At 38.5% G+C, this 27133-nt stretch overlaps 1 protein-coding gene across 4 annotated transcripts in view; it reads right to left on the bottom strand.

Moving 5' to 3' along the window:
* Positions 1-25605, bottom strand: part of LOC147404682 (protein STRICTOSIDINE SYNTHASE-LIKE 7-like) — a 32678-nt gene extending 7073 nt beyond the window's left edge. The window contains exons 1-4 of one of the 4 annotated variants that reach the window (XM_086440742.1): positions 24969-25565; positions 4799-5106; positions 3694-3829; positions 539-902 (exon numbers count right to left, since the gene is read on the bottom strand). In XM_086440742.1, the coding sequence (XP_086296868.1) occupies positions 825-902; positions 3694-3829; positions 4799-5106; positions 24969-25394 (948 nt within the window). In that variant the 5' untranslated portion in view covers positions 25395-25565 and the 3' untranslated portion in view covers positions 539-824. Of the gene's footprint in view, positions 1-538; positions 903-3693; positions 3830-4798; positions 5107-16244; positions 17109-17188; positions 17537-20918; positions 24835-24968 lie in introns of those variants that run through there. The other 3 variants (XM_086440740.1, XM_086440741.1, XM_086440743.1) reach the window with 3 other exon arrangements.
* Between the last annotated feature and the right edge of the window lie 1528 nt (positions 25606-27133).

Genomic DNA, 27133 nt, shown 5'->3' with positions numbered 1-27133 from the left:
ATCAATCGACCAACCATAACTCGACAAACAAAGTACGAGTAGTATGAGATCGTCTCACCATCATTCTCCAAAAAGAAATTAAAAAAATAAAGAAGGGAAAGACGTGTAAAGAATAAAGCAAAAAGGAAACAATATTTTCAAAAAAATAAACCAAAATAGAAATTTCGTTTATATTAAAGAGAGCACTTTCTCTTCTTCAAAAAAAGGAGAAAAAAGAGGGGAACATCGTTTGGCTGATTGGAGAGGTCTCTCCCTGCTCATCTTCTCTTAGTCTCTTCTTCTCCAACAGCTACGCCTCCCTGCCCAGCCATCAACCTTCTCCTCTCTCACATTTTTCCTCTTTACTGCACGTCTTCTTCTCCAAATTTCTCTACACTTCGCCTCTGCAACTCAGTTCCTTAATCTTCTTCTTCTCCATCGATTCTACAGCCTCTCTCTCTGTTAAACCAAAAACGCCCCAGCCAGCATCTTCAACGCCCTCCCCTCCCTCACATTTCCAGCCCTCATCCTCTACAACAGTAGCCTTCACAAGCCTATCACTCAACGTCCTCATCCCCTGCTGCCCCCTCCATCATCTCCTTAAAACCTGCAACTCATTCCTCTCTTCCCCCACTTCAACGCCCCTGCAACTTTGCTGCCCAACTTCTTCTTCAACAAACAATGACAAGACCACGCCCCTGCGGTATTACTGCAATACTTATTCCCATCTCCACTTTCAATCAGTATCCCGAGAGCTATCTCTTTCAACCATCGTGTTCCTTGCACTTAGTACAGCCACTTCTCGGCTCAATTTTTTTTTTCTTCTAATTGCTGTCACAACATCATCACAGTACACATCCGGGCATCTGTTTCATTGTCCTCATCTCTCGACAACGTACATTCACAAGCCATTGGGATCGTATCTGAAAGAACCAATCACGTCATTCTCGAATCACTAAGTAAGTTGGTTTTTTTTTTTTTTTCTTCGTTTTCTTCGTGGCACATTGTCGTTTACCTCTCTGTTTTTGTATGATTTTCCCACATTAAGGGTCATGTTGATTTTGGTGTCATGATCATTTGGTTTTAGGAAGATTTTTTTTTTTTTGATACCACATAACGTTTTGTCGTATCTTGGATGGTCCGCAATAAGGGGAGATACATTGTTTTTATGTGTTATTTGATTTTTGCATGTCAATGAATTAGGAAAATATTTTTATTTTATGAGTTTTTTTTGTTCTTATTTTTCTCGTCAACTTATGCACGTTAGTAGGATTAGATTGTTTTTTTTGTTTTGTGTATTTTTTGTGTTTGCATATCAATGGGATTAGAATAATTTCTTGGGTATTGTTCTAGGTCTTTATTCGTTTTTGCATCTCAATAGGGGTTAGGAGGATATTTTGTTTATATATTTTTTTTGTTTTTTGCATATCGATAGGATTAGGAAAGAATTTGTTTTGCTTTTGCCTTTATTTTATTTTTATTTTTTTTATGAACTTGTGATGACATGATCCTTGTATTTAAGCATGATGGTCCTATACTTCTACAATGAGTTCGTGATGATATATTTTTTAGCATGACGAGTATGCATGTTGTTGAGTGATAGCTATTTTGACAAAATCGAAAATCATGTATGCATGCTCGTTTGGTTAATTTAAGGATTTGATGAATATATAATTTTTCTTATGGGTTTTCCTTGCAAATTTGGAAATTTTGTGCGATGATATGTATCAATCTCCAATTTGGTAAGTGTGATAACCTGAATTCTTTGTTTTTGGCAAATTTCCAATTTGGTGATTCTTGGCAAATCCATAACCTTCCAATTTGGGAATTCATTTTCATACAATTCTCCTTTTAGAAATTATTTGCAGGTTATTGGAAAATTCATATTTGGAAACCTTCTAATATGAGGTTGCATAATTTTCTATTTTGGGAAAGACACATACTTGTAAATTTCCATTTTAGGAATTTCATATTTTATCAATTTCCCAATTTAGAAGATTCTGTATCCTTATGGAAAGTTAGAAATTTTTAATTCAGAAATTTACATTTTTTGAAACTTTCTATTTTGGAAAATGTATCTTTTGAAATTTCTAATTTAGGAAAGTTCAGATTCCAATTTAGAGATCCTAAGTTCTAATTTGACAGTTTCTATTTTGGACAATTTGGAAAATACTTGCAAGTGGAATTTCTTAATTAATTTTAGATCATGGAACTAATCAGGGCTTTTCCAAACCCTTTCATATTTTATGGAAATTAAAGAATGATCATGTAATAATTGGGACAATTTTAGCCATAGGATTTATTTGGTAAACCCAACATAAATTGATGATGATGATTGGACTATGACCTTGACTGTAGTCTTTGTATGTTGACCATAGGATGATTTCGGATCGTAATAGAGATCGATCATGTTGATCGGGCAGGTTCGGTGCCTAACACCTTCCGAAACCCGTAATCTGACCCCTTACCCATCTCTTTGATCCATAGATCGACCCATATCCATTTGGAGTTAATTTTGGTTGTTAGACCTAAACTAGGTGGCGATTCCCATTTCTCAAAAGTCCCTTATTAATAAATCGGACCCCTATCCATTATTTAGTAAAGATGGGTCGAGGCGATTTCAGCGTCTTCTCAAAAGGGGATAATTATAGAGACCATATTTGCACAATCATCGAAACCGTACACGTTTCCAAGCCGGTTAAGTAGTACCATGCACAGATCAGTATACGGATCGTTGCCCAGCTAAAGGGCAGGCCAAGGTAGAGAGCGCCTGGCCTAGATAAAGGGGTAGCATAGCACTGAATAAGACTTGGTCTGCCAAGTAGTGTAGACCTGTCAAAGAAGATCCGTAATTTTGGTTTGTGCACATCAAGCCCCAAGATCTCGGAGGAGATCTCCCCAATATAGCATATCCAATCTAAAAGATCCCCGTTCCATTTAGGATCTTGAAAATTAGGAGATTCTCTAGGATCACCTCTCGCGAGAAGGGGAAACCTTGATTTAGAAGAAGGATTTATAAATAACACAATATGCACAGGTTTAAGGATTTTTTGGCCGATTGAGAGTCTAATCAGTAATTTCTATTATTCTTTTACTACTCTAACTTGAGCATCGGAGAATTTTGGGCAGGTACCATGCCAGTGAGGAGGGAGGTGGAATGAACTACTTCGGATCTGTGAGATAGAGTCCATCAGCATCGTTCACCAGAATCTGACCCCACACTTATAAATATGAGACATGATCCATTAGGTTCATTTACTTTATTTTCTTCTTGGGAAATCCTTGTGAGATTCTCGAGTCTAACAACCACATCTCACACATTACAAAATCTAAATTCCAACATGGGGATGTCTAAATTATGTACTCTTTAAAGAGTAAACTTAAAAGTCTTTGAAGATAATATTTGCATTTTTACTCAATTCAAGATAATTTTTGTAATTTCAAGAGGAACCTTAGGTGTTGGTCACAAATACTTATTTCTAATGTTCCCCATGAAAAAAATAAAATATCGGAATAAGGTGAACCCTTCTCATTTACTAGTTAATAGATGAAAAAATCTTGGATTAGACGTTTCTAGACATGGCACATGGATGGAAACTAGTTTCCCTCCATGTAGTGTGTCTAGAAGCATTAATAAAAGGGTGGGAGCCTGACTAAAATTATCAGATTAGCTTGAGGATAAAAACAATGATAAGAAAGAATCAATTAAATTACCGAAGCTAGCGCAATCCAATATCGACTGTTGTCTGCATCAAATCGGATGTTGTCAGGGTACCCTGGCAAGTTATCCACGAACTCATCTATCAATCCTTTTTTCTCACCTTGAATGTAATATTTTCTACACCTTCGCCTGGAATGATTATCATTTCAAGAATCAATTTCCTCATTTTTCATCAAGCAACACAAATTGATCAATGGAAAATATGCGGCATATGCTTTAAACGTGTATTATTCACTTCATTTCAAAAGTTCAGTAACATTATAGTGATGGTGATGATGAAATTGGTGATGGTGAAGGTGATGATTTAGTGGTAATGGTAATAATGATGGTGGTGATAATGAGGGCATTGAGGTTATTGTTCCATTTGTTTATAAAAGTAGAATAAAGTCAATGGAAAAATCATTTGTTTGAAAATTAAGGTGCTATGCATGTCATTATTTTTTTAGATGATGAAAGGGGCATTTTTCCCCGTATAAAGGTGGATTCCTCCCAAATTTTAACGCATGATTGCTTCAAAGTTGAACTATACAAGAAGTTACAATAGTATTTTCTTTTACCAAAATTTATAAAAATTCTTTAAAAAAAAAACTTGTTTTATTCTTTTTTAACTTAAAATAGGTGAATTATTCAGAAATATTTCAATAATCAAAAAAATAATACTTTATTGAAAAAATTAGTGAATTTTTTGCGAATTAAACGGGAGATTGTTTAATACGGTCAGGACCACTAATTTCTAGGACTGTTAAATGTCAGTGGGTAAAATAGCCCAGTGCTATTGGGAGCTCAAAATCCTAACTCCAGCCCTGATTGCCTGCCAGCTGAATGGTTGGGTGGGGCCAAATAAAGCTCACCTATTTCAAGGCCGGACGCACAGTACTTGAGCCTAGTTATGAGCTCCTCAATGGGCCTAGCTATAAATTTCTAGTCCAACCTTAACTTAAGACAATCTATCGTGGTCCAATTACTAAACAGGCCGAATAACGCTATCCAAGTGGTTTCCACAATGGGCTGGGCCGAGCATTGCCAGCCCAACTTATATTATTAAGTAACAAAAGATTAACTCGAACATGTAAGGTTTTGAGTCCCCTTAAAACTTACAAGGTGGTTTCACAGAAGATAACAAAATCTTCTTGTGGCGAGATGGCTACTCCGTTTGCAAAATAGAGGTCACGGATAAGTACTTGGGTCATATTAGTTGATGGATCATAACTCATGAGCCTTCCATAAGGCCGACCCTCAAGGAAGTCCAACTCACACTCATTCAGGTTGTATTTATAGGATGCATCCGTGAAATAAATCACACCATTGCGCGCAACATCGACACCATCCGTTAGTCTGAATTTCAGCCCATCAGCCTCATCAGTCAACAATTTTATCATTCCCTCTCTTGTGACCTTCAGCAGTCCCTGAAATGTGATATTAAAAGAGAAATAAATTATCTATCACATGTATGGTTGTGAACAGAGAAACTTGGTTGAATCAACTCAAGGGGTATTATATATATATATATATATATATGGAAGGCAGGTCCATGTGGCACGTAAAAACATGATTGATACTACAGAGAGAGTGAGAGAGAGACTTGCCGGAGTGACATTAAAATTTGAGAGTTACTATTGCCACACTAACTTTTACTAACGCCACATCAACTGTGTGCAACTCTTTGGGGCTTTTACATTGGCATTGGTGTGGCATTCGTAAAAGTTGGTGTGGCAGTAGCAGCTCTCTAAATTTTACATCGTTTCACACATTGCAGAAGTGGAAATGGGCATAGAATCACAGATGCTTTTCACTCTTATCTTATCGCTAAGAAAAGTATCTGGGAGCAGATCCTTTGTAGTGGGTTTACCGTGTAGTTCTATGCAGTGCATTTAAGTAGTAGAGATTTTACATCTTGAAAACAAAATCTAATTCATCAGCTTTGTATGGATCATGGTTTAGATAAGATTAAGAAACCAAATTGAGGAAAAAAAAAAGGACAAATGTTATGATGTAGCGGAAGCTTATGAAGAAGTAGGCACCACCTGCTTCTTGAAAAATCGTTCGAATCCACAAACAAAAGAGTACCACACTCGAATCCACGGGCTCAGAGAATAAGATCTTAGAAAGAAGAGTTTTTATTGAATGAAAGTTAACCTTACAATGAAAAGAGACAGTCTTTATATAGGCTGTAAAATCTAATTCGACTAGGTCTATAACTTTAGGAAAGAAAAAACTAAAATAAGGAAAAATACTAACTGTAAAGGGAAATAATTGCATACTAATCTTAGCCGTATACGTGTCCAAACCGACCAGGGGGTACCTAACACAGATAAGTCAATAAGACGCTGCTCAGCAAGCAGGGCAGGTCAGAACAGAGACCTCCCTAGTCTGGTTAGCGGGGTAGCACAGCACTAAGCGAGGCCTACCCTACCAAGCAGGATAGGCAAGGCCTCTAGAAAATCGCAATACTGTTGCGTGCACGTCAGTTCCGAAAATCCCGGATGCAATCATTACAGATAAGCTCGATCATTCCAGGATATCCATTTTAGGTAAACAACCCCTCAGAATCAGTAGATATCCCATGATTATAGCCTATATTGCAGCCTATAGAGGGGGAAACCCAAGAAAAAGGGATGGGGGGTTAAATAGCACAGAAAACACTATTATGAGGGGACTGAAAGGATTGAGGACTAACCAGTATTGATTACTATTCCTTTGTCTCTCTAACTTGAGCGTCAGAGTGTCTGTGGCAGGTACCAGGCCGTCGGGAGGAGAGAGGCACTCGGAGTGACTTCGGATCGAGATCAGTACGAGTTGGGGTCCATGAGAGCCGTACACCGGATTTTAATCGCATGCACTAACAATTCCAAAAATAGGAAAATTCTAATTAAAAGTATAAATCAAAAGCCTTAAACTTAAGCAACAATCTGGTAAAAAAGGACAACTCAAAACGGTAACTGCAGCTTCTGAAATTAAGCAGCACATTATTGCCAAATATAGCAAAAACGTGCTTTTGAAGGCCAAAACGAAGGAATTTGCCCGAAAATCGGCATAGGTCTTAACCAACGGCAGGAGTATTGGACAGCACATCGATTCCAAGTCACCTACTGAATTTCACGCAATTCTGACGTTTGACCCTTCTCTTCCTACTAGTGTTTATTTATTTATTTTTTTTTTTTTCTGATTTTGTTGTTGGAGGTCCCTCCGTGATAGGAATTCTTCTGCAATCTGTTTTACATCAGTCTCCCCTACTTGGAAAGAACTCGACCTCAAGTTAATTAATTGAGAAGATGACACATCAGGAGGATGATATTCAAACAAATCAGCAACATTGAAAGTAAAAGAGATGGCCATATCTGTAGGGAGGTCCACGACATAGGCATTATCATTAATTTTCTACAGAATCTAGAAAAGACCATATTTCTTGTCTTGCAGCTTGTTGTACGTGCCCACTAGCAACCGCCCTTTGCGCAAATAAACCATCAACAGATCCCCCTCTTGAAATACTTGAGCCCTTCTCTTTTTATCAGCAGCGGCCTAGTATTTGGCATTATATTCCTATAAATTTTTCCACACCTCTTTTGAATATCCTTGATACGATCCGCCATATTTTCTATTGCAATACTCAAACTAGGAAGTTTTGGCAGAGGAACCAAGTCTAAAGCATGGCGTGGAGGCCAACAATAAACAATTTGCAATGGGGTCCTCCTAGTAGGCCGATTTAGCATACTGTTATAAGCAAATTCATCTTGTGCAAGAGCAAAATCCCACTATTTAGGCTTCTCTCCAAAAATGCAGTGAATTAAATTCCCAAGAGTGCGGTTCACCACTTCTGTTTGACTATTGGACTGAGGATGACTCGTGCTACTGAAATTCAGGGATGTGTCAAACCGTCTCCATAAAGTTTGTCAAAAATGACTCAAGAATTTGGTGTCCCTATCCGAAGTAATGGATTTGGGAACCTTATGCAAATGAACAACCTCTTTGAAACACAAATTTGCCACGTGCACCTGCATCTGAGGTCTTTTTGCAAGCAATAAAGTGAGCCATTTTGGAATACCTATAAACCACCACAAATACATAATCAAATCCATGTTGGGTTAGCGAAAGGCCCAAGACAAAATCCATGGAAAGATCCTCCCAAAGTGCTACTGGAATGGGCAAAAGGCATGTACAGACTTGGATTTTGAGATTGGCCTTTGGCAACCTAACAAATGGGGCATCTTTTAACATGACTGTCAATGTCTCGTTTCAGTTGGGGCCAATAATACCTCTCCTCAGCAAGAGCTATTGTTTTATCACGACCCAAGTGTCTACCCAAGCCTCCACCATGTAATTCATGGTGAAGGTGAAGCGTTGCCTCGAAACAGATAACCCTCTTGAATATGCATTCCGTCAATAGAAGGTCTTAACTGATATTTTGCCCAACTATCCTAAAAATCTTCCATCATTTGCATACAACTCCTTGAGATAGTCAAACCCAATCACTTCAGTCTGCATTGTGACAAACAACAACGTCCTCCTGCTTAGAGCATTAGCTACCCGGCTTAATTGACCCGCCTTATGCTTCAACTGAAAGTGAAGCGTTGTATAAAAGAAATCCAGTAGGCATGCATTCGGTTGACACTATTCTGGCTATTGATAAATTTCAACGCTTAGTGGTTGCTGAATAAGACAAACTCCCTCTGCACCAAATAGTGTTCCCAAACCTTCAAGGTGCGAAAAACAACATACAATTCCAGCTCATAAGTAGACCACTTCTGGCGAGCTTCACTAAGCTTCTCGTTGTAAAACGCAACCAATCTACCTTCTTGAGAAAGTACAACACCAATGCCAACAATAAAGGCATCGCACTCTACTTGAAACAATTTTTCAAAATCTAGCAGTGCTAAAACTGGGTAGATGATAATTTCTCCTTGATCAGCGTGAAACTTTGTTCTGTTTCCTCTCCCTAATGGAATTTCCCCTTTTTCATGCATTCAATAATTGGCGCGACTATCCGGCTAAAATCTCTAACAAACAGCCTGTAAAATGTTGCCAGACCATGAAAACAACGAACCTCACCTACTGTTTGTGGAGTTGGGCACTCCCGAATGGCCCGAATCTTTTCTTCATCAACTTTAATCCCATCAACACTTACCACAAATCCCAAAAATAACAAACTGCTGGTCATAAAGCTATACTTCTTTAAATTAACATACAGCTTATTTTGCTACAAAACTGTAAGTACTTTCCTCAAGTGCGCAAAATGGTCAGATTCGTTCTAGCTATATATTAATATATCATCAAAGTACACCACAACAAATTTTCCAGTGAATGGTTTTAATACCTAGTTCATGAGCAACATGAAAGTACTGGGCGCATTGGTGAGTCCAAACAGCATCACTAACCATTCATACAACGCCTCCTTGGTCTTAAAAGCAGTCTTCCATTCATCTCCAGGCCTGATCTGAATCTGATGGTACTCACTTTGAAGGTCAATTTTCGAAAAGACATTGGATCCGACCAACATGTCTAGCATATCTTCCAATGAGGAATAGGGAACCTATATTTAATAGTGATCTTGTTGATTACCTGGTTGTCGATGCACATGCACCAAGTACCATCCTTCTTTTGAACTAACAAGGTTGGAACCGCACAAGGACTCATGCTCTCTTGCACCAATCCCTTCTTAATCAACTCTTCTACTTACTCTTGTAGAATCTGACTTTCTTTGGGACTCATCCAATAATGTGGACGATTAGGCAAACTTGCTCTCGGTGTGAGATCAATCTGATGTTGTATGTCCTACATAGGAGGCAACCCATCTGGTAGCTCTGATGGTATAATTTCCTGAAATTCCTCTAGCAAAGGTTTAAGCGCAGGCGGAATTTCCATAGATTCTCTGCCAAATTCTTCCCCAACTACCACAACAAAAATCTCTCTGGATTCCTTAGTTTCCTCTATGAATTTGCTCCCATCCACTAGAAATACTGACTTGCCCTTTGACTTCGGTTCAACAATTGAAATTCCTCTTTTCTGGGCCCCAAAACAATCTTCAGGCCTCCCTTCATGAAAACATATTCGTTAACACGACCCTTGTATGCAGCATCCACATCGAACTGTCATGGTCGTCCCAAAATCATATGGCAGGCATCCATAACGTCACACACAACTTCATCTGCATAATTCTTCCCAATTGAAAAATTAATGCTGCAGATTTCAGTTACCTTCACTTCAACACGTCGTTTAATCCAGCCAATCTTATACGGTGAAGGGTGTTCCTCAGTTTGCAAGCCCAACTTGGTAACCATTACTTTCGACACTATATTTTCACTACTGCCACTATCAATAATGACATCACAAACCTTTTTGTTCACAGTACATCTAGTTCAAAATATATTATTCCATTGAGATGGCTTTTCCCGTTTTGGTGCTAAAAGAAGTCGTTGAACCACCAGAGAACGTGACAACAGCTCCTCTTCGTTACCATCCATTACCTCTTCCTCTTCATAAATATAGGCCACTTCATTCTTGTCCTCCTCTATCTCGAATCTGCCATTTGCTTCTGGCTCCACTAAGTTAACGGTACCCTTTTTAGGACATTGGTTGGAATGGTGTCCTGGCTGTCCGCATCTACATCACGTATCAAACCCTAGACGAACATAAGGGTTACGAGGTGCCACTTTTGGTGGAACAGTGTTGGTTGGCTTTGTTGGACCTCTATTGTTACCTGTCCCGCGAGTGGTGTTAAACAAAGGTGGCTAAGTCATTGGGGCTTTTCCTTTATTTACTATAGCACTATTAGAATCAAAGGAATTTCTTGCTACGACCGTTGTTTTCGATTTGTCCAATTGAGTTTCCGCCTTAATAGCCAACACAACGGCTTCGGTTAAGGGGTAGGCTATTTGCATCACAACTCAATCCTATATAGCCCAACGCAGCCCCCCAACAAACCTAACAACTTGTTGTACATCTGTTTCCAGCAAGTTATTACACGACGATAGCTTGTGGAGTTCGTCTAGGTAAGCCTAGACTGTTCTACTTCCCTACCTATAGTCCTAATATTGTTGAAACATAATCTGCTTATGATCTAGAAGCACCTGGATCGTAACAGTCGTCTCATCTTAGCTCATGTCCGAACCATCCCCTTTCCTTGTCACATCCGTGTAATTTGGAATTGCTCCCACCAAGCAGAAGCTTCCCCCAATAGTCTGTACGCAGCTAATTTCACCTTTTTTATCTTTAGGAATATCCATATAATCGAAAAACCTCTCGACTAATACCAACCAATCAAGAAACCCCTCGATCTGAAGTTGACCATTAAAACTGGGCAGGTCCATCTTCATACGAAAGGTCTGTCGATCATGTTCCCCTTGGTAACCCCTCCGATTATTCCGAAGTATGGCTTCAACATCTTCCTCATCATTACTCAGGTTATCCTCATAGGCTAGCTGCCTACGTGGAATCTCTGGATGGCGTTCACAAATTTCTTCAGCCCTCTCTCAGTAAGGTTGACGACTCGTAGGACCGTCGCCTTACTAATTATTCCATGCCGTCAGCCTCACAAGAGTAGCTTGGACCTCTTGCAACGCTTGCTGGGTCTCACGTTATGCCTGTTGGGTCTCACATTTCGCTTGTTGGGTCTCATACTAGAAAATACTTAAATGTTCATAGTATTTATTATGTAAAAGTCTAGTACAAACTTGTCTTTTTCACTAAAAGATAAAACGATGAGGGGTGTTATTGGAAAAAAAAGTGTTGGACAATGCTAATGTCCCTATGAAGTATTGGACGTTAGGATTCCTTATATATATATACAAAAGGACGGGACTAGATTGCTGATTGTTGGCCCAGACCTGATTTAACGATAGAAACAAAATGAGTTTTGCTCCTACCTTTGTGAGCTTAAGACCAATGCCCAAACCATTTTGTTAATGGACCGTTTTACGTTAGTAGGCCAACCTACTCAATTGACACCCCTAGCTAAGGTATTCAATGGATGAAGCTAAGTTTGGATTGTGCTTGAATTGGCTCGAGCTTAATTGTGCTTCCATAACAAAAATCAAACTCGTCTATCAATGATCAAGTCGGGCCTTCTCGGACCAACTACCTGGTCACATAAATCGAAACCCAACCCAGGTTGTCAAAATGAACAATAAGATCAAACTCAAGACCTCCACACGTGTAACAGGATCAAGCTAGACCGCATGACAAGCCTATCTTTACATGAAGTGGGCCAAACTCAGCCTTTCTGATCCTGTCTCGATAACTAAATGGACATCAATGGAATACCCAAACGAGGTCCATGACAGTCAGGCTTCGACAATCCTAACCCTAATCATGTTCTTTGCGAAACACATTAGAGGATAAAGGAATGTGTCAATCGAGGTGGGCTGTCCTTCCTATCTAGGATTGTCAATATATCAGGTACGGATCGGGGTTGATTGGTACCAGTCCAATAAGTATCAGATCAGATCCGAGAATAATCTGATAAGAGTATCGGATTGGGTCTGGATCGGGCCAAACCCATTTTTATATTCAAAGTCTAAATAAACTTCATACGTCTCAACAAATATATAATGTAATTTATATACTTTCTAACATACTATCAGATCGAGTCCTTATCAGATTGTTACATGGTTGATTCAGATCTGATCCAATAATATATCGCATCAAAACCTTATCAAATCAGATCGTTATTGGATTACAAAACATCGATCAAGATTCGAAGTTATCGGATCAGAACAGATCAGATTTCGATTTGATCCGATCCATTAAGAGCCCTATCCCTAACTATTGAATACTTTATGTGAAACCCTTTCCTTCCTAACATAGTAAAATTTTGAGCCTTTGCTCAAATGGATTACCACATCAGAAATCCAACACCAAAACCCTCTTAAGTTTCATCAAAAAATTGAGATGCAAAAAGAAGAAGGAAAAAAAAACAATTGCTTTTGAACTAGATCCAAGGTTTTGAAAATGGATGGCTATCGAAATTCCGCATAACTCCCAAACTTAAAAATGAAATTCAATGATGAAAAATAACTCTTTTTTGAATTGTTTTTTCAAAATTCATATAATTTCATCCTCTACAACCCTGAAGAATCAGATCATGTTTTTGGATGCCAAGAGGTGAGCCTAAGGACCCTTTGTAAGGGTGAAATCCTTACAAGTTAGGAAGGGTAGGGGGACTCATTCTATTTCTCAATAGTCACCTACCTAACCCAACTACATGACTATTAGAGGAATTGAATAAATACCGGTCATTCGATTGTGAGCATTGGATAATTATACCTCACTTGTTTGTCTCTTATTCACAATTTCTTTTCCTTAATTAAGAAATTTCAAACCATTTGATTAAGCATTCATCACCACGATCATTGTGAATGACTTTGATTAGTGATTGTTTGCTCACAGCCCAACACCATTTTGACATGTGGCGTTGATGACGTAAGTAATAAGAGAGAAATTTCTCTCTCCTTCCCACACATCCACTGCCAGAAATCTTAATTTTTAGATGAGTCATGCTGTAATCTCATATCGACTTCTTGACATGAAAGTGGATAGGAACCATATATGCTTTTTCACTCATGTCTCAATGAAAAACATCTATGATTCTCGTACTTTCACGTCAAGAAGTGTGATATGAGATTCCAACTAGAAGTCACTTTAGCATTATTCTTTTTAGAATTCAAATCTTAAAAAGTATTGTGGGATCCACATGAATTATCATATTTGCAATTGAATACCACAACCTTATGAATTTTATGAAAAACCTCATGTTAAAATATAAAAAAAACAATGTTTTTCGAGCTATTGCTTATGTCGTCTGTGCCATATGTCAAAACAGTGTTAGTCTATGAATAAATTTGGAGTTGTTTTTTTTTTCACAATGCTCACAGACTCAGTTCTTGCTAGGGGTGTAAGTCAATTCGGTTCAAACCGAGAGTCGAACCAATCCGTGAATTTTGGATTGGGTTGGTTCGGTTTTAATTAAAAACGGTTCGGTTTCAGGTTAAACAAAATAAGAACCGATAAGTTCGGTTCGATTTTCGGTTCAGGATTTATAAATAACCGAACCAAATTGAAAATCGACCCAAAATCAATTTTTTTTATATAAACCTAACCCTCTTTTACTCGTCTCTGTGGCTGCCATGTGCAACCATAGACTGCCACCGACGGGCGACGACCACGGTGCCACAATGTCACGGCCCTATTCTTTCGAAGCGAGGTTGTGCGGCGCAAGGGGGTTAAATCTACTTGCAAGCCTGTAAAATGATCGTATACCACACACACGTAGCTAGCAAACAAGTAAATGAGACAACACAAGGCAAAGCCCGGAGGCAACTTTGTTGATATAATATTGATTACGTGGGGTAATGCGTTACAAAAGCAATAGATGCGTTACAAAGCAATAGATGATCATATGACACGCGGGACTTCCACGGAGCTGGGCTTCAAGGACTTCAACAACGTGGGTGTAGGCTCGGGATTGGGATAGCACTGACACCCTTCCTACAAAGTGTATGCTAAGGGTCTGTTCTTTACAGAAGCCAGCTTCAGCTCCAGAAGCTGGCTTCTGGAAGAAGCAGAAGCCCAGAGCCTGAAAAGCCATATTCGGCAGAAGCTTGTTCGTTATAGAAGCACAGAAACCAGAAAAGCCTGTTCGTTTTATAGCTTTTTATTGCTGGATTCTGGTAAAATGACCAGAATACCCTTAATATTGATAATGCACAAAAATTAACCAGAATACAATAAATATATAATTATACTAATATATATAATCAATTTATATTAAAAAATGATTAAAATAATTATTTTCAACTTAAATAAATGTATAAATTTTATGATTTTATCGAAATTTTGGCAACACCTCCTCTTTAAAATGGACATATGAAATTTTCCTGATAAAGAAAATACCTGCATAATACACAATTAAATATCCACATAACATCCCATATATAATCTGACATTCACATAACATCCAATGTACAATCTGACATCCACATAACATCCCATGCACAATCCGACATCCACATAATATCCCATACACATTAACATTCAAACACATACATATTATACGAAAATCAAAAGTGTTGCAATGTCATACAAAGAGAGAATTATAATTTTCATTAATAGCAAATCTAAAATAGATCAAAGTTCTTAAGCTCTATCATAAGCAGCATATAATGCATTAGTTATTCCACTCCTTGTCCTCTCCATGGTAACACGAGATCGACGATCTACAGGCTCATTATTATTATCATGTTCAGATGCACCCCCTTCATCTTCCACAATTTGTTCTTCCTCAAAACGTAAAAATTCTTCATTTGCAATTGCATGCTTCCTGATGAAATTATGGAGTGCCATACAAGCCAATGTAATATCTCGTTGTGTTTCAAATTTGTAACGTGGCATTTACTTCAAAATTGTCCATTTGGCTTTTAAAACTCCAAAACATCGCTCAATGACATTCCTAAGTGAAGAATGCATATAGTTAAATAATTCTTTATCTGTTCTTGGCCTTGACTCTCTTCTAAAATCTTGTAAATGATATGTTGTACCCCGGTAAGGTGCGAGGTAGCCTTCCATCAACGGATATCCAGAGTCGACTAAATAATATTTGCCTTGAAAAAAAAAAGACAGCCTATTAATAATGACATTTTCAATATTGTATTTTATCTTTATTTAAAAAAAATTAACCTGGAGGAGGATGTGGAAATTGTAATGATGGCCTCGTAATAGTATCGAAGAACACGCGAGAATCATTAGCTGATCCTTCCCATCCAGCTACGATATGTGTAAATGTCATATCAAAAGCACAAGTGGCCATAACATTTTGTGTTATGCCTTTGTGTCCTCGAAATCTATTTTGATGCATGAATGGGATATGTGCACTGATGTGAGTCCCATCGATCACCCCAACACAGTCCTTATATTTACATAATTCAAATATAAATAATTATATTTGACGTTATTATAAATAATGATAAATGAAAGAAATCATTGAGAAAATACCTTGAAATATGGTCAATATCTTTCATTGGTTCGTATATGCATAGGGACTTCGTTGAGATTAGGAGGAACGATCAAAAATTTTGAAATTTCAATTAAGGCTCTAAGAACTACATGAAAATATTTGTTAATAGTATCCAATGAATGCTTAAAAGTAGCCCTCAGTACCCTATGCCTTTCATTGTGACCCACGGTATAGACAAATATTGCAACTTGTTCTTGGATCAAGATCATCTTTTCGTCTTTTATCAAACCCCTCCCTTCTAATATGTCACACAAATTTAGGAAAACATGCCGTTCCATCCTAAATAAATCATTGCATGTGTTACCAAGTCCATCAATGATGTCACGCACATAATCTGCTCCAGTATAACAAGAATTCCTATGTGGTTCTCTATAAATAAAGGTGTCAACATATTGATGTATCGCAACAGTGGCACATGTTACTAAAATATCTAATGACAAATCACACCATGGGTGGAAATATCATCATCGGAATCCATAAGTCTGTATAAGTACATAAACACAAATTATTCATTTAAAACTATAACATTCAAATAATATAAATAATAAAATAAGCATGTTTAACATTTACTACATAATGGACATTGTCAATAGCATTCACCACCTAATGAACATATTACATAATCCAAAAAAAACATAAAAAAATAGACAAGCATTGTCATACCACCATAGGGGTGGCATATAGTCATAACCATCAATGAAAGATGGTAATACAAAAAACATATTAAAACCACAAAAAACACATTAAAATCACACACTATCTAGAATGATGAACTCGAGCATCCTCCATTTCACCATCCAACCACCCGATACAGAGTTCATTTGTTTTCAGCGTGCACCAAATTTGCCTGTACTCCTTCTTCATACTGAATAATTTTAGTGCAAACCGATAACGATCACTATTAGGAATGATTTCTGTTGTTGCATCCAACAAATCAATGCACTCCTTAATGCTACCAGATTGTGTAGGTGGTGGGGGTGTTGCACTACTCGCACTCGTCCTAGATGAAACTGCTTCAACCAAATGCTCAATTTGTCGTCCCAACATAACTGTATTCGTCATTTTCTATCGTTTGGAATGTTGGAAATCTATGTTACTTTTAGATTTCATACACGATGGTGCAATAAATGGAGGGATACCATCACTATCAACATCAGGACTAATATCGACAGGTGGTTGGGACTCTGGTGGTTGCGTTTCTTGAACAAACGCATCATCATCATCATCGTCATCATCCTGAAGCTCGTGCTCAACTGCTCTAGATGACTCAGTAGATGGACGCACACCAGGATTACAAGAGCTCGCAACATACTCTCCAGTAGCATAAGTCCCTCCAAATAGTATATCCAACTCTTCAACATGTTCTAGTCCATCATAACGCCATTGTGCATCAGTTTTATTTTTCTACAAAATAAATAAACTTGTTTTATAAAATTGAATTGGTAAACGTGATATTCCTATTTGGTAATCTAATCGAAAATTACCTCCAACCAAGAGTTCCACCATTCATCGCTCGCCAATACCTTATTGTTAACAGCATCATAACCCACTCCAGAACATGCTTTTAATTTAATCCATCTAGCCCAAGTATCTTTTGTTTTATCCCAATGATTCTTATGTTGCTTCTTAGTGTAACTAAGCCCCGTCGTTGTTTGAAATTGCTTCATTAGAGATGAATACCCTGATACATTCAATGAAGTACCGGGTCTTTTTCCCTTCTTAACTAATTCCACACAGATATCAACCCAAATCTTATGAAGATAGGGTGTCCATCTTGCAGAATCAATTTTTGACTCTGTTTCTTTTGGTTCTGTTACTTTTTGTCTTGGCATCTGATAATTTGATTATTCATTTAAAAAAATGAAAAGTAATAGATAAGAATAAAGAATGAAAAACGTAATAAAATATGAGTAACAACAATAAGAATCATAAGCAAACAAATAATTATCATAAACAAATAATTAAGTTTGGTAATTTTACAAACACCTAACATACAATTCATCAAACCATTCACTCAATCCTAAATCAAAATCAACTTATAATTTAACAATCAAATACAATATCAACCAATGTCACCAAAATTCAACTTACAAAATAAACTCAATCACAAATTTTAAAATTTGGCATAAGTTATTTGGAAATAATTTCCTAACAATGTCACCAAGGCAAATGATATATGGTTCGGTGATTGGGATGTGTGTGAACGTGTGGCATCAGAAAATCATTACACTTTACAAATTGTGTTGATAATATCCCTTCTTGAAAGAATAATGATGAATGCACACAGTCTTCCTACACGCCTTGACATGGTAAAGTTATAAACTATTTTTGCCACAATAGATTTAAGTTTATGAATTGTGAGTATCCCACATGGCACACCCAATCGACTCTCTTGACGTGATAAATTCGAGTCGTAGATCTGTATGCCTCGGCATACACAACTGCACCTCCCCATAAAAAAGTGTATCCTGAGGGAACCGTGGATCCAGAGGCATACAGATTTGCGGCTCTTGAACTTGTCACGTCAGTAGAGTTGATTGAGTATGCCACGTGGGGTAGTTAGATTATCACTACTATTAGTTTATTTATATAGTTTCTTTATTCTCCCATCAAGTAAAAGAAAATTGCTCATGCGTAAGCCATGAGGTCTTTATATAAAAATCAGCAACAACAACAACAAAGAGATTGAGATTCATGGGTAATTGTAAATTATGGAAATCTTTCATCATGTTTTGGGTCTTAACAGACCTGTTGTTGGTGACTGGGGAGAACATCCCAACAACACTAGAAGGCCCATTTGTACCCAAGACTCAGTCGTTTCAATCCATCATTCGAGGTAGTGATGACTTACCTATAAATGATCCAAGGGTTACCAAGAAATCTACTTCCAACTTCCCTAAACAGATTTCTCTAGCCATCTCTTCCCCTACTTCCATGTGGGTCTCTTGGGTCACTGGTATATATATCCTACCATTATATTATATATCAACTCATTCATTTAGTTAAATTAGTAGATAAATTTGTTGAATTGGGTGTGAGTTGTTTGTGTAGGAGAAGCTCAGATTAGTCCCATGATCGCTCATTTTGATCCTTCTACTCATTATCGACTATTATTGGAACCTGTCTTAATGGGTTGATTGCTGAAAATGTAAACTGGAATTAATTACATCTACGCAGTAAGAAGTTTTCTTTTGTATGCTTAAGAAAAATAAAGAAGTACAACAACCCCCAAAGCATTTAAGTGTTCAAATCAGAAACAAACATTTCAACTAGTCCACCATTAGTAGCAACATATAACACATCCAATTCATCCACTACATACTCAAGCTTCTCCACACCACAAACAAATCCAATATATCTATGATTTGTTAAGATTTAGTACCATATGTAAGAAATTTCGAGGAACTCTATAACACAATATTTATAAACGATAACTATTTCCTATTGCACTAAAGAGATTACAGTACATAATAGAGTAATGCAAACTGCCAAAATTATTTAAATTTGCATCTTAGGTAGTTTCTGATGTTGTACACAACGACCCTTAAACTTCTCGAAAATTTCTAACAGATAAAATTGAATGGAGGAACAGATTCGTGCAGCCAATCCCAAATAATGATGATGATGATATTTTATATGAGTTTGGGATCTTTAAGTAGTATTGATTACCTCACATTTTTATATGGTTTCCAAAATCAGAACTCATCCGAAATAAAAATAACTCATCAAGTCGATTTACAACAAAATCAGAACTCATCCAAAATAAACAAATTAAACAAATTATCAAAAAAAACAAATAAACAAATTAAAAAAAAATAAATTAAGCATTGAATTAGGAGGAATCGATAACAATCCGAAATAAAAAAACTCATCAAGTCGATTTACAGCAAAATCAGAACTCATCCGAAGTCAGCTCCATTGAACAAATTATCAAAAAATAAAAATAAATAAACAAATTAAAATTTGATACCTTACCTGGTCGTTAATGGCGGACAGCAAAGGACTCGATTTGCCGTTACAGAAGAGGTGGTTAATCGCGGTCTGTAATGAGACGAGATTTGTGCTCTACTGTTAGGGCTTTCGTTTGTGAGAAAAAGATGAGAGAAAGAGGGAAGAGACCTCTGCGATAATGAAAGTTGAGAGAGTCGATCGTCGACAGTCGATCGTTTGATCGAACTTGCTGGAGAAGATGAGAAACGAAAAATGTTTCTTGATTCTTGTAGCGTGAGAGACAGATGAGATAAGGGAGAAGGATTGACAGTTGATCGGGTTGAAGAAGCGAGAGAAACGAGAAGGGTTACAGTTGGTGGGTTGAAGGAGACGAAAGTTGAGAGAGAATGGTTCGATTCTCTTTCGATTTTAGGTTAAAAATGGCTTGGAAATTTAACTAAAGATGAGGGCATTTCGGTAATTGCACATCTACCATTTTTCGGTAACGAGCTTCGCGCAAAAGCCGAACGAAGAAGTCGGCACGGAGAGACTCTAAAAAAGAGCCATTTTAAAGCTTTTTTTTTAATTTATCGAAGCTACAAAAGCCGAAACGAACATACATCAGTCGGCTTTTTAGGCTTAAAAGCTCAAAAAGCTGGCTTTGAAAGTCCAAACGAACAGGCCCTAAGTCTTTCCCAGGTTTCCAGAAGAAAACATCAAAAGTGGAGGCCGGTCATACTCCCTTATTACGAAAATGCCACTAAGCTAACAAGTGTGCCCTGGCACGGGGCTTACATGTACCCTAAGCTAACAGATATGCCTGGTACGGGGGCTGACATGGCTTCATAACGAGCCTTACAAACTGTTACATGGGTGCTTCTGGGTGGCTCCGGGGCGAGCTTACACCTAACTCTAGGTGACAGATGATATGGCCGTTACAAACTCCCCCACCTATTCTGCAGACGTCCTCGTCACATTGACCTGGCAAACTCTTCAATCTTCTGCTTGAAAGGTTGTACGTTTTCTGCACTCTCCTGTGTAGCTTCAAATTCTGGCATGTTCTGTGTGACGAAATACTCCACGTGCTGCTGCTGCTGTTGCTGGATGGAACTGCTGCTGAAATGACATCTTCAAGAACTTTGTCGACAACACGCTCTGGCTGAAAAGCTAAATGAGAAGATGTACGTGTTGGAATGTTGCGTGCGGGATCTCCTGGATCTGCATAGTACGGCTTGAGACTTCTTCCATGGATGACAGAGTGAATGCTGCATAACCTGTACGGTAACTAGAGTTTAGCAAACCTATACGTCCTTGGACTGTGTCTCCTGTAGCCTAAAACAATAATGTGAGAAGTTAAACACTGTTGGCCTAATATAGGTTCAAAAGTACTCTTGTTGGAGGAAGAGTTCTTCTGAAAGGTGGAATTGAACAAATTCACCCAATTCTGATGATCGACATTGGCAAGATGCCTAAAATACTCCAACGCAGAACTAAATCTCTCCGTTGGCCAATCTGATTGATGATGTACACTAGTTGGAAAATCAAGCTGGAACCCAAGTAGTCTGCACGGTCCGTCCCATAACTTCCCTGTGACTCTTGAATCTCTGACGCTGAGAACACTCTGAGGTACATCCCAATTCTTGCTGACACTCTGACGAAGTAACTGAGGGGCTTCATCTGCAACTTGAATCTTACAGTAACCTGATCTTTGACCTAACTCTGAAAAACACTTGGTTGTCCCAAGCTTATCAAACAAGTCGGTACTCTGTTGGATCGGATACTTGTTTTGGAAGGTGATCTTCTTCGATACTCGATAATCGATACAACGTCGCGAAGACCCAAACTTCTTTTGTTGCTTGCTCAACTCAACTAATCTTGGAGGATTCATCCTGAAAGGCCTCTCTATAAGAGGTGTGGCAACATGTAGCAATTCATTCTGATGATCTATCGACCTACGTGGCTGTAGTGTCTTCAGAAGCTCATTCGCTATCACGTCATCAACTTCTGCTAAAACCTGTGTAAACTGTGTGGGAGTTAAACTATGGTCCTGTTCTGCGGATTCAACTCTCAAGGAAGCAATGTACGGTTGCTTACCTTTCTTCAACCCTTTCTTCAACTGAATGGCTGAAATTAAATTTCCCTCTTCCTTGCTTGTGGAGATGGGAACAAAGCTTGGACATTCACCTAGCATGCCCAAGGTGTTGGCGAATGGCATTGGTACAACCCTGTTCTATCGCATAAAATCCATCCTAATGACAACTCTGAACTCATCGAGCGGAACTGCGAGTAAATCAAGCTTACCCTTCCATATACCTATCTTGACGGACACTGACTTGGGCGAACCTTGGATAAGAGTGGCTTGGGAGTTTACAGCTTTCATACGGCTTGAACCCTTATCGAGCCGGATATTGAGACGCTTTGCCTCTGCAGGGGTAATGAAACTGTGCGTTGCTCCTGTATCAACCATTGCCTAGGTGGTCTTCCTACCAACTTCAATATCGACATACATAAGACCCTTCTGTTTCTGGCTATTCCGAGTCTTAGATGTCTGTTTCATTGCATTCAATAGATGCAAGGCTCCCATGTGAGAAAAATCTTCATGATCTCGCCCACTCGTACTTTCGTGACTAGGGTCACTCTAGGAAGCTAATAGTGCAGTCAGTTTGGCTCGCTGTGAGCACTTAATTGTTTTGTGAGGCCCACCACACAAAACGCATACTTGCTTGTGACGACGCTTGACTGGCGAGGTACTTTTACTCTGTGAAGGAGAGGAGTTCCGTGAAGATCCCGGACTAGAACTCTTTCTATGCCCTCCATTCTTGCCATTCGAAGACTTTTTTGTGTACTCAGGTTGCTAGTAGTAACCCTTCGACTGAGGATGTACATACTGTTGGCTCCCTCCCGCGGGAGTATAATCAGTCAACCGCTTAGCTATGACAATTGCTGACGCGAGATCTTCCACATGTTGCCGTTGGAGTTCTGTCTGAACCCAAGGCTTGAGTCCTTCTTGGAATGAGAACAGCTTGTCTTTCTCTAACATGTCACGGATATCAAGCATCAAGGCGAAAAACTGCTTAACGTAATCGTGAACTGTACCTATATATTGGAGTTGCCTCAACTTTCTGCGGGCAATGAACTCCACGATCTCTGGTAAGAACTGGTGCTTCAATTTTTTCTTGAGGTCCTCCCATGTATCGATGGAACATTGGTCACTTTCCATCTCGGTGTACTTCGTTCGTCACCATAGCTTGGTGTCACCTGCAAAGTACATAGAAGCAGTTGTTACTTTTATCTCTTCGAAATCCGGACGAGCTGCACGGAAGTGCTGCTCCATGTCGAACAGGAAATTCTCGAGCTCTTTCGCATTGCGAACACCATCGAAGGTGCGTGGCTCAGGTGCTCACAAGCGTGAGGGAGAAGCATCACTACTGGTAGGCCGTTAATTACCGACGGCGCAAACCAGGAGACCTACTTTCGTAATGAGCTCCGTAATCTGTTCCTGTAAGACGGCTAGGTTGCCTCGGTTATCTTCCTCGAGGTCTGTCACTCTACCTCTGTAGGTCACGGATTCTTCTTCCTACGTGTACTGTCGACCATCTAATTGTGCAATACCATCAACGAGACCGGATAGCATGGCTACCTTCTCTTTTAATACCTCGATGCGTTCCTTGTTTGTACGTGGTGGTAGTGTGTTTGGAGCGGGTTGGTCCGCGATACTAGTAGTTCCTCTTGCCATCGTTCGCGTGAACTAAATGGAAATTGGGGGAAGAGCTGGGGATAAAACCAACGTGTACCTAACCAACGTAGTTGAAATTCCAACTGTGCTCAAACAACTGTAGCTCTGATACCAACTATCACGGCCCTATTCTTTCGAAGCGAGGTCGTGCGGCACAAGGGGGTCAAATCCACTTGCAAGCTTGTAAAATGATCGTACACCACACACACGTAGCTAGCAAACAAGTAAATGAGGCAGCACGAGGCAAAGCCCGGAGGCAACTTTGTTGATATAATATTGATTACGCGGGGTAACGCGTTACAAAAGCAATAGATGCGTTACAAAGCAATAAATGATCCTATGACACGCGGGACTTCCACGGAACTGGGCTTCAAGGACTTCAACAACGTGGGTGTAGGCCCGGGATTGGGATAGTACTGACACCCTTCCTACAAAGTGTATGCTAAGTCTTTCCCAGGTTTCCAGAAGGAAACATCAAAAGTGGAGGCCGGTCATACTCCCTTATTACGAAAATGCCACTAAGCTAACAAGTGTGCCCTGGCACGGGGCTGACATGTACCCTAAGCTAACAGATATGCCCTGGTACGGGGGCTGACATGACTTTATAACGAGCCTTACATACTGTTACACGAGTGCTTCCGAGTAGCTCTGGGGCGAGCTTACACCTAACTCTAGGTGACAGATGATATGGCCGTTACACACCGCCTTCTCTCTCTCTCTCTCTCTCTCGGTGTGAGGTTACGTGTGTGTGACTGCGAGCGTGCTCTCCACTCCGGTGGCCAGCAGGTTCTCTCTCTCTCTCTCAGCCTGTGGTTGAGGGCATGCGGCTGCAGGTACCTCTCAATCTCTCATGGAAATTGGGTTTGGTAGTTTTGGTTTTGGAGAAAAATTAATTTTTTTCCATAATTTTTAAAATCGGTTGCAAGTCAAGTAAGGAACATTTGTGTGCTTTTAAAATCTGTTGCAAGTCTAGTAAGGAACCTCGATTTTTTTTTTTTTTTTTTTAATCTAATTTTTTATGTGTCCCATAATCTTGCTTTTGGGTTTTTAATTTTTCATAATTCATTTGTTTATATAATTTTTATTGATAAATTTGTGTAAATTTTTTTTTTACAACCCATGGAATCGAACCGAACCAAACCGAATTAAGATCGGTTTGGGTTCGTTCGGTTCTAAACTAAATCGGTTCGATTTTGTTTCCCATATAATGGAACCGACCTTGGTCGATTCGATTCTGATTTTGCTCTAAACCGAACCAAGTTGCACCCTAGTTCTTGCCACACCAAGCATAGAAGATAGTTTTGTAACTAACAAGGGTGTTTTGGTAAATTAAAAATGCCCTTAATACAAATGAGTACATGTGATTGGTGGATCCCAGATCTATGTGAGCAAAAAAAAATTTCCTAAATTTGCAGCGCTATGAGCCAACAATCGCTCAACTTTGACGAGAATGACTGGATCCAACTGATAAAATTCACCCAAGAAATTGACTTAGACTTTTTGTTAGTGGTCTGTGAAAACTAAAAAGGTGGGTCTCACGTGACTCAAACCCAACGAGTTCAATATAAAGAGATGGACTCCTCGACTAAATTACTGACCTTATATGACTCGGCGACGACGAGTTCCTTGTCAGGTCCAAAAGCGAGTCCGAGGGGTCGGCCACCAACATGAACCCAGTTCTCCACAACAGCATCGGCAGCCAACTCGGTCACTGTGATTCGTTTTATCCATCCATCATCACAACCCGTGTAGATGACTCGCGATTCAGCATCGTAGGCGATATCCTCGGGCCCTGACAAAAGCCCATCTCCAATTCTTTCCGTAACTTGGAGAATTTGGGCATTGTGGTTCGAGACAGAGACTGATGCCCAAGACAAGCTGTCCTCAGGAATCGTCGCTGGGTCGAACAAGTCAATTCGGTAGAGAATCATTGCGAGGGCTAGTGGTGCCACCAACAAGACGAAGAGGCCAAGCCTTGGATTCTTGGCGGGGCTAGATGAAGAAAGTGTTCTTGTCTCGTCCATGGTTGGCTAACTCGATCGTTGAATTCTAAGGTTATGGTGAGTTGGGAAGAGATGTGGTTACCATATCATATCTGCTTCGAGTTTTCCAGATTTTAAAAGAAACTATAACGAGGTGGAGACGGCAAATGACGTGATAACGAGGAGCGCTGCTTGTCTTTTCGTTGGTAATTGAAAACATTATCTTCAAATGTTGACGGGGTCAGACTCCTTGAAAAATAAACGAATTTTTCGTTTTTTCCAATGAGAGTATTATTCTCCTGATTATTGAATTATTGTGTAATTTTGAATAATTCATAAATTTTAAATTTGAAAAAAATAAAATACGATTTTTATGAATTTTACAATTTATATGAATTTTTATAAAACTTGGAGAAAAAAATACTGTTATTATAACTTGTTATATGTTACAAAATGTAAATTTGTAAGTTGTGACATCTAACACAAACCAACTTTGAAGCGACTATTCATCAAAATTTTGGAGGAATCCACTTTTTTACATAATAAATATTTTTTTTTATCGTTAAATAAAAATAATGACAAGACCTTCTACATTTACTTGAGATTACACCTTAATTATTACCATCACCATTAACATCACCAATTTTATGATCACCGTCACTATTAACATCATTATCATATGGCCAAATTTTTGGTTTTCGAATTTTTGAAATGAAGGGATAATACGCATATGAAGTATGTGCATCATATTTTCCATTTATTGAATTTTTAGATGAATTTTAGACCAGATTTTTGCAATCTAAAATCGAATAGAACTCGAATTTTTCATGAATCAAATTTTTGTCGTATTCCAAATTGCTAACAATCAGATTCACCTGTTGCAATTTTATTACAAAAACTCTCTTACTCTATCAAGTTCGTTACTTGAACAAACCTTACTTTATAAATCAGGCTAATGTGACTAACTTAGTTTAGAAATCTTACTAAAGGTCATTTGACCCACATGGATTATCAACTCACCAAGTCTTCTAGATTTCATGCAAAAACCCTGATTCAATAGAAAAAATTTTTAAAAAAATATGAAAGATCCTTTTTCAACTTGATCGTAATTGTTGAAAGTCGATGGCTAGTAAACTCCTAGATTTAAAACTAATATTCATCAGTGAAAATTAACTTTTTTCTTTTGGGTTTTATCTTTTTCACAATTTTATCCTTTATAGCCTTATGACATTAGATAATGTTTTTAAATGGCACAAATTGATGTAGTTGGAATCCACTCCAAGGTATGTTGGGTAATGTGGAGGGATAAAATCGTCTCCCATCCGGATCATCAATTCGCACCATCAACACATATCCCGAGGTAGATACGTGGCTTCGTTTGAGAAGACTCTATTTTATTAATGCAGAATCTCAATTTAAGAAGATTTTTCCCCTTTTATATAATTATTAATTTAGGTAAGGGTAATGTATTCAATTGTAACTTAATTAGGGCTAGGAATTTTTTTAGGGTTTTTCTATTTAAATGCTTGGAGGCCATTGTAAAATGAGGAAAATGGAGAAAGGGGTAGGAAGGGAAAAGAAAAACAAAGAGTAGGTGAGGAGGCTATGTAACCATGAGATTTATTGTGAAACGACTCCTCAAGCTCGTGGAAGGAGGCATGTTTGTCAAACCACGTAAAAAATCATTGTATTCTCTGTCTTTCTATGTTCTTTCTATTATTTTGTAGATTTAATAGTGAAATGTGATCGAAGTCGATTTATCACAAAATTGACATCTACGA

The sequence above is a fragment of the Akebia trifoliata genome, chromosome 4, assembly GCF_017979445.1.
Source record: "Akebia trifoliata isolate Shusen 1 chromosome 4, ASM1797944v1, whole genome shotgun sequence".
NCBI lineage: Eukaryota > Viridiplantae > Streptophyta > Magnoliopsida > Ranunculales > Lardizabalaceae > Akebia > Akebia trifoliata.
The sequence above is the reverse complement of the archived record's forward strand: the minus strand, read 5'-3'. Positions and strand labels throughout refer to the sequence as shown.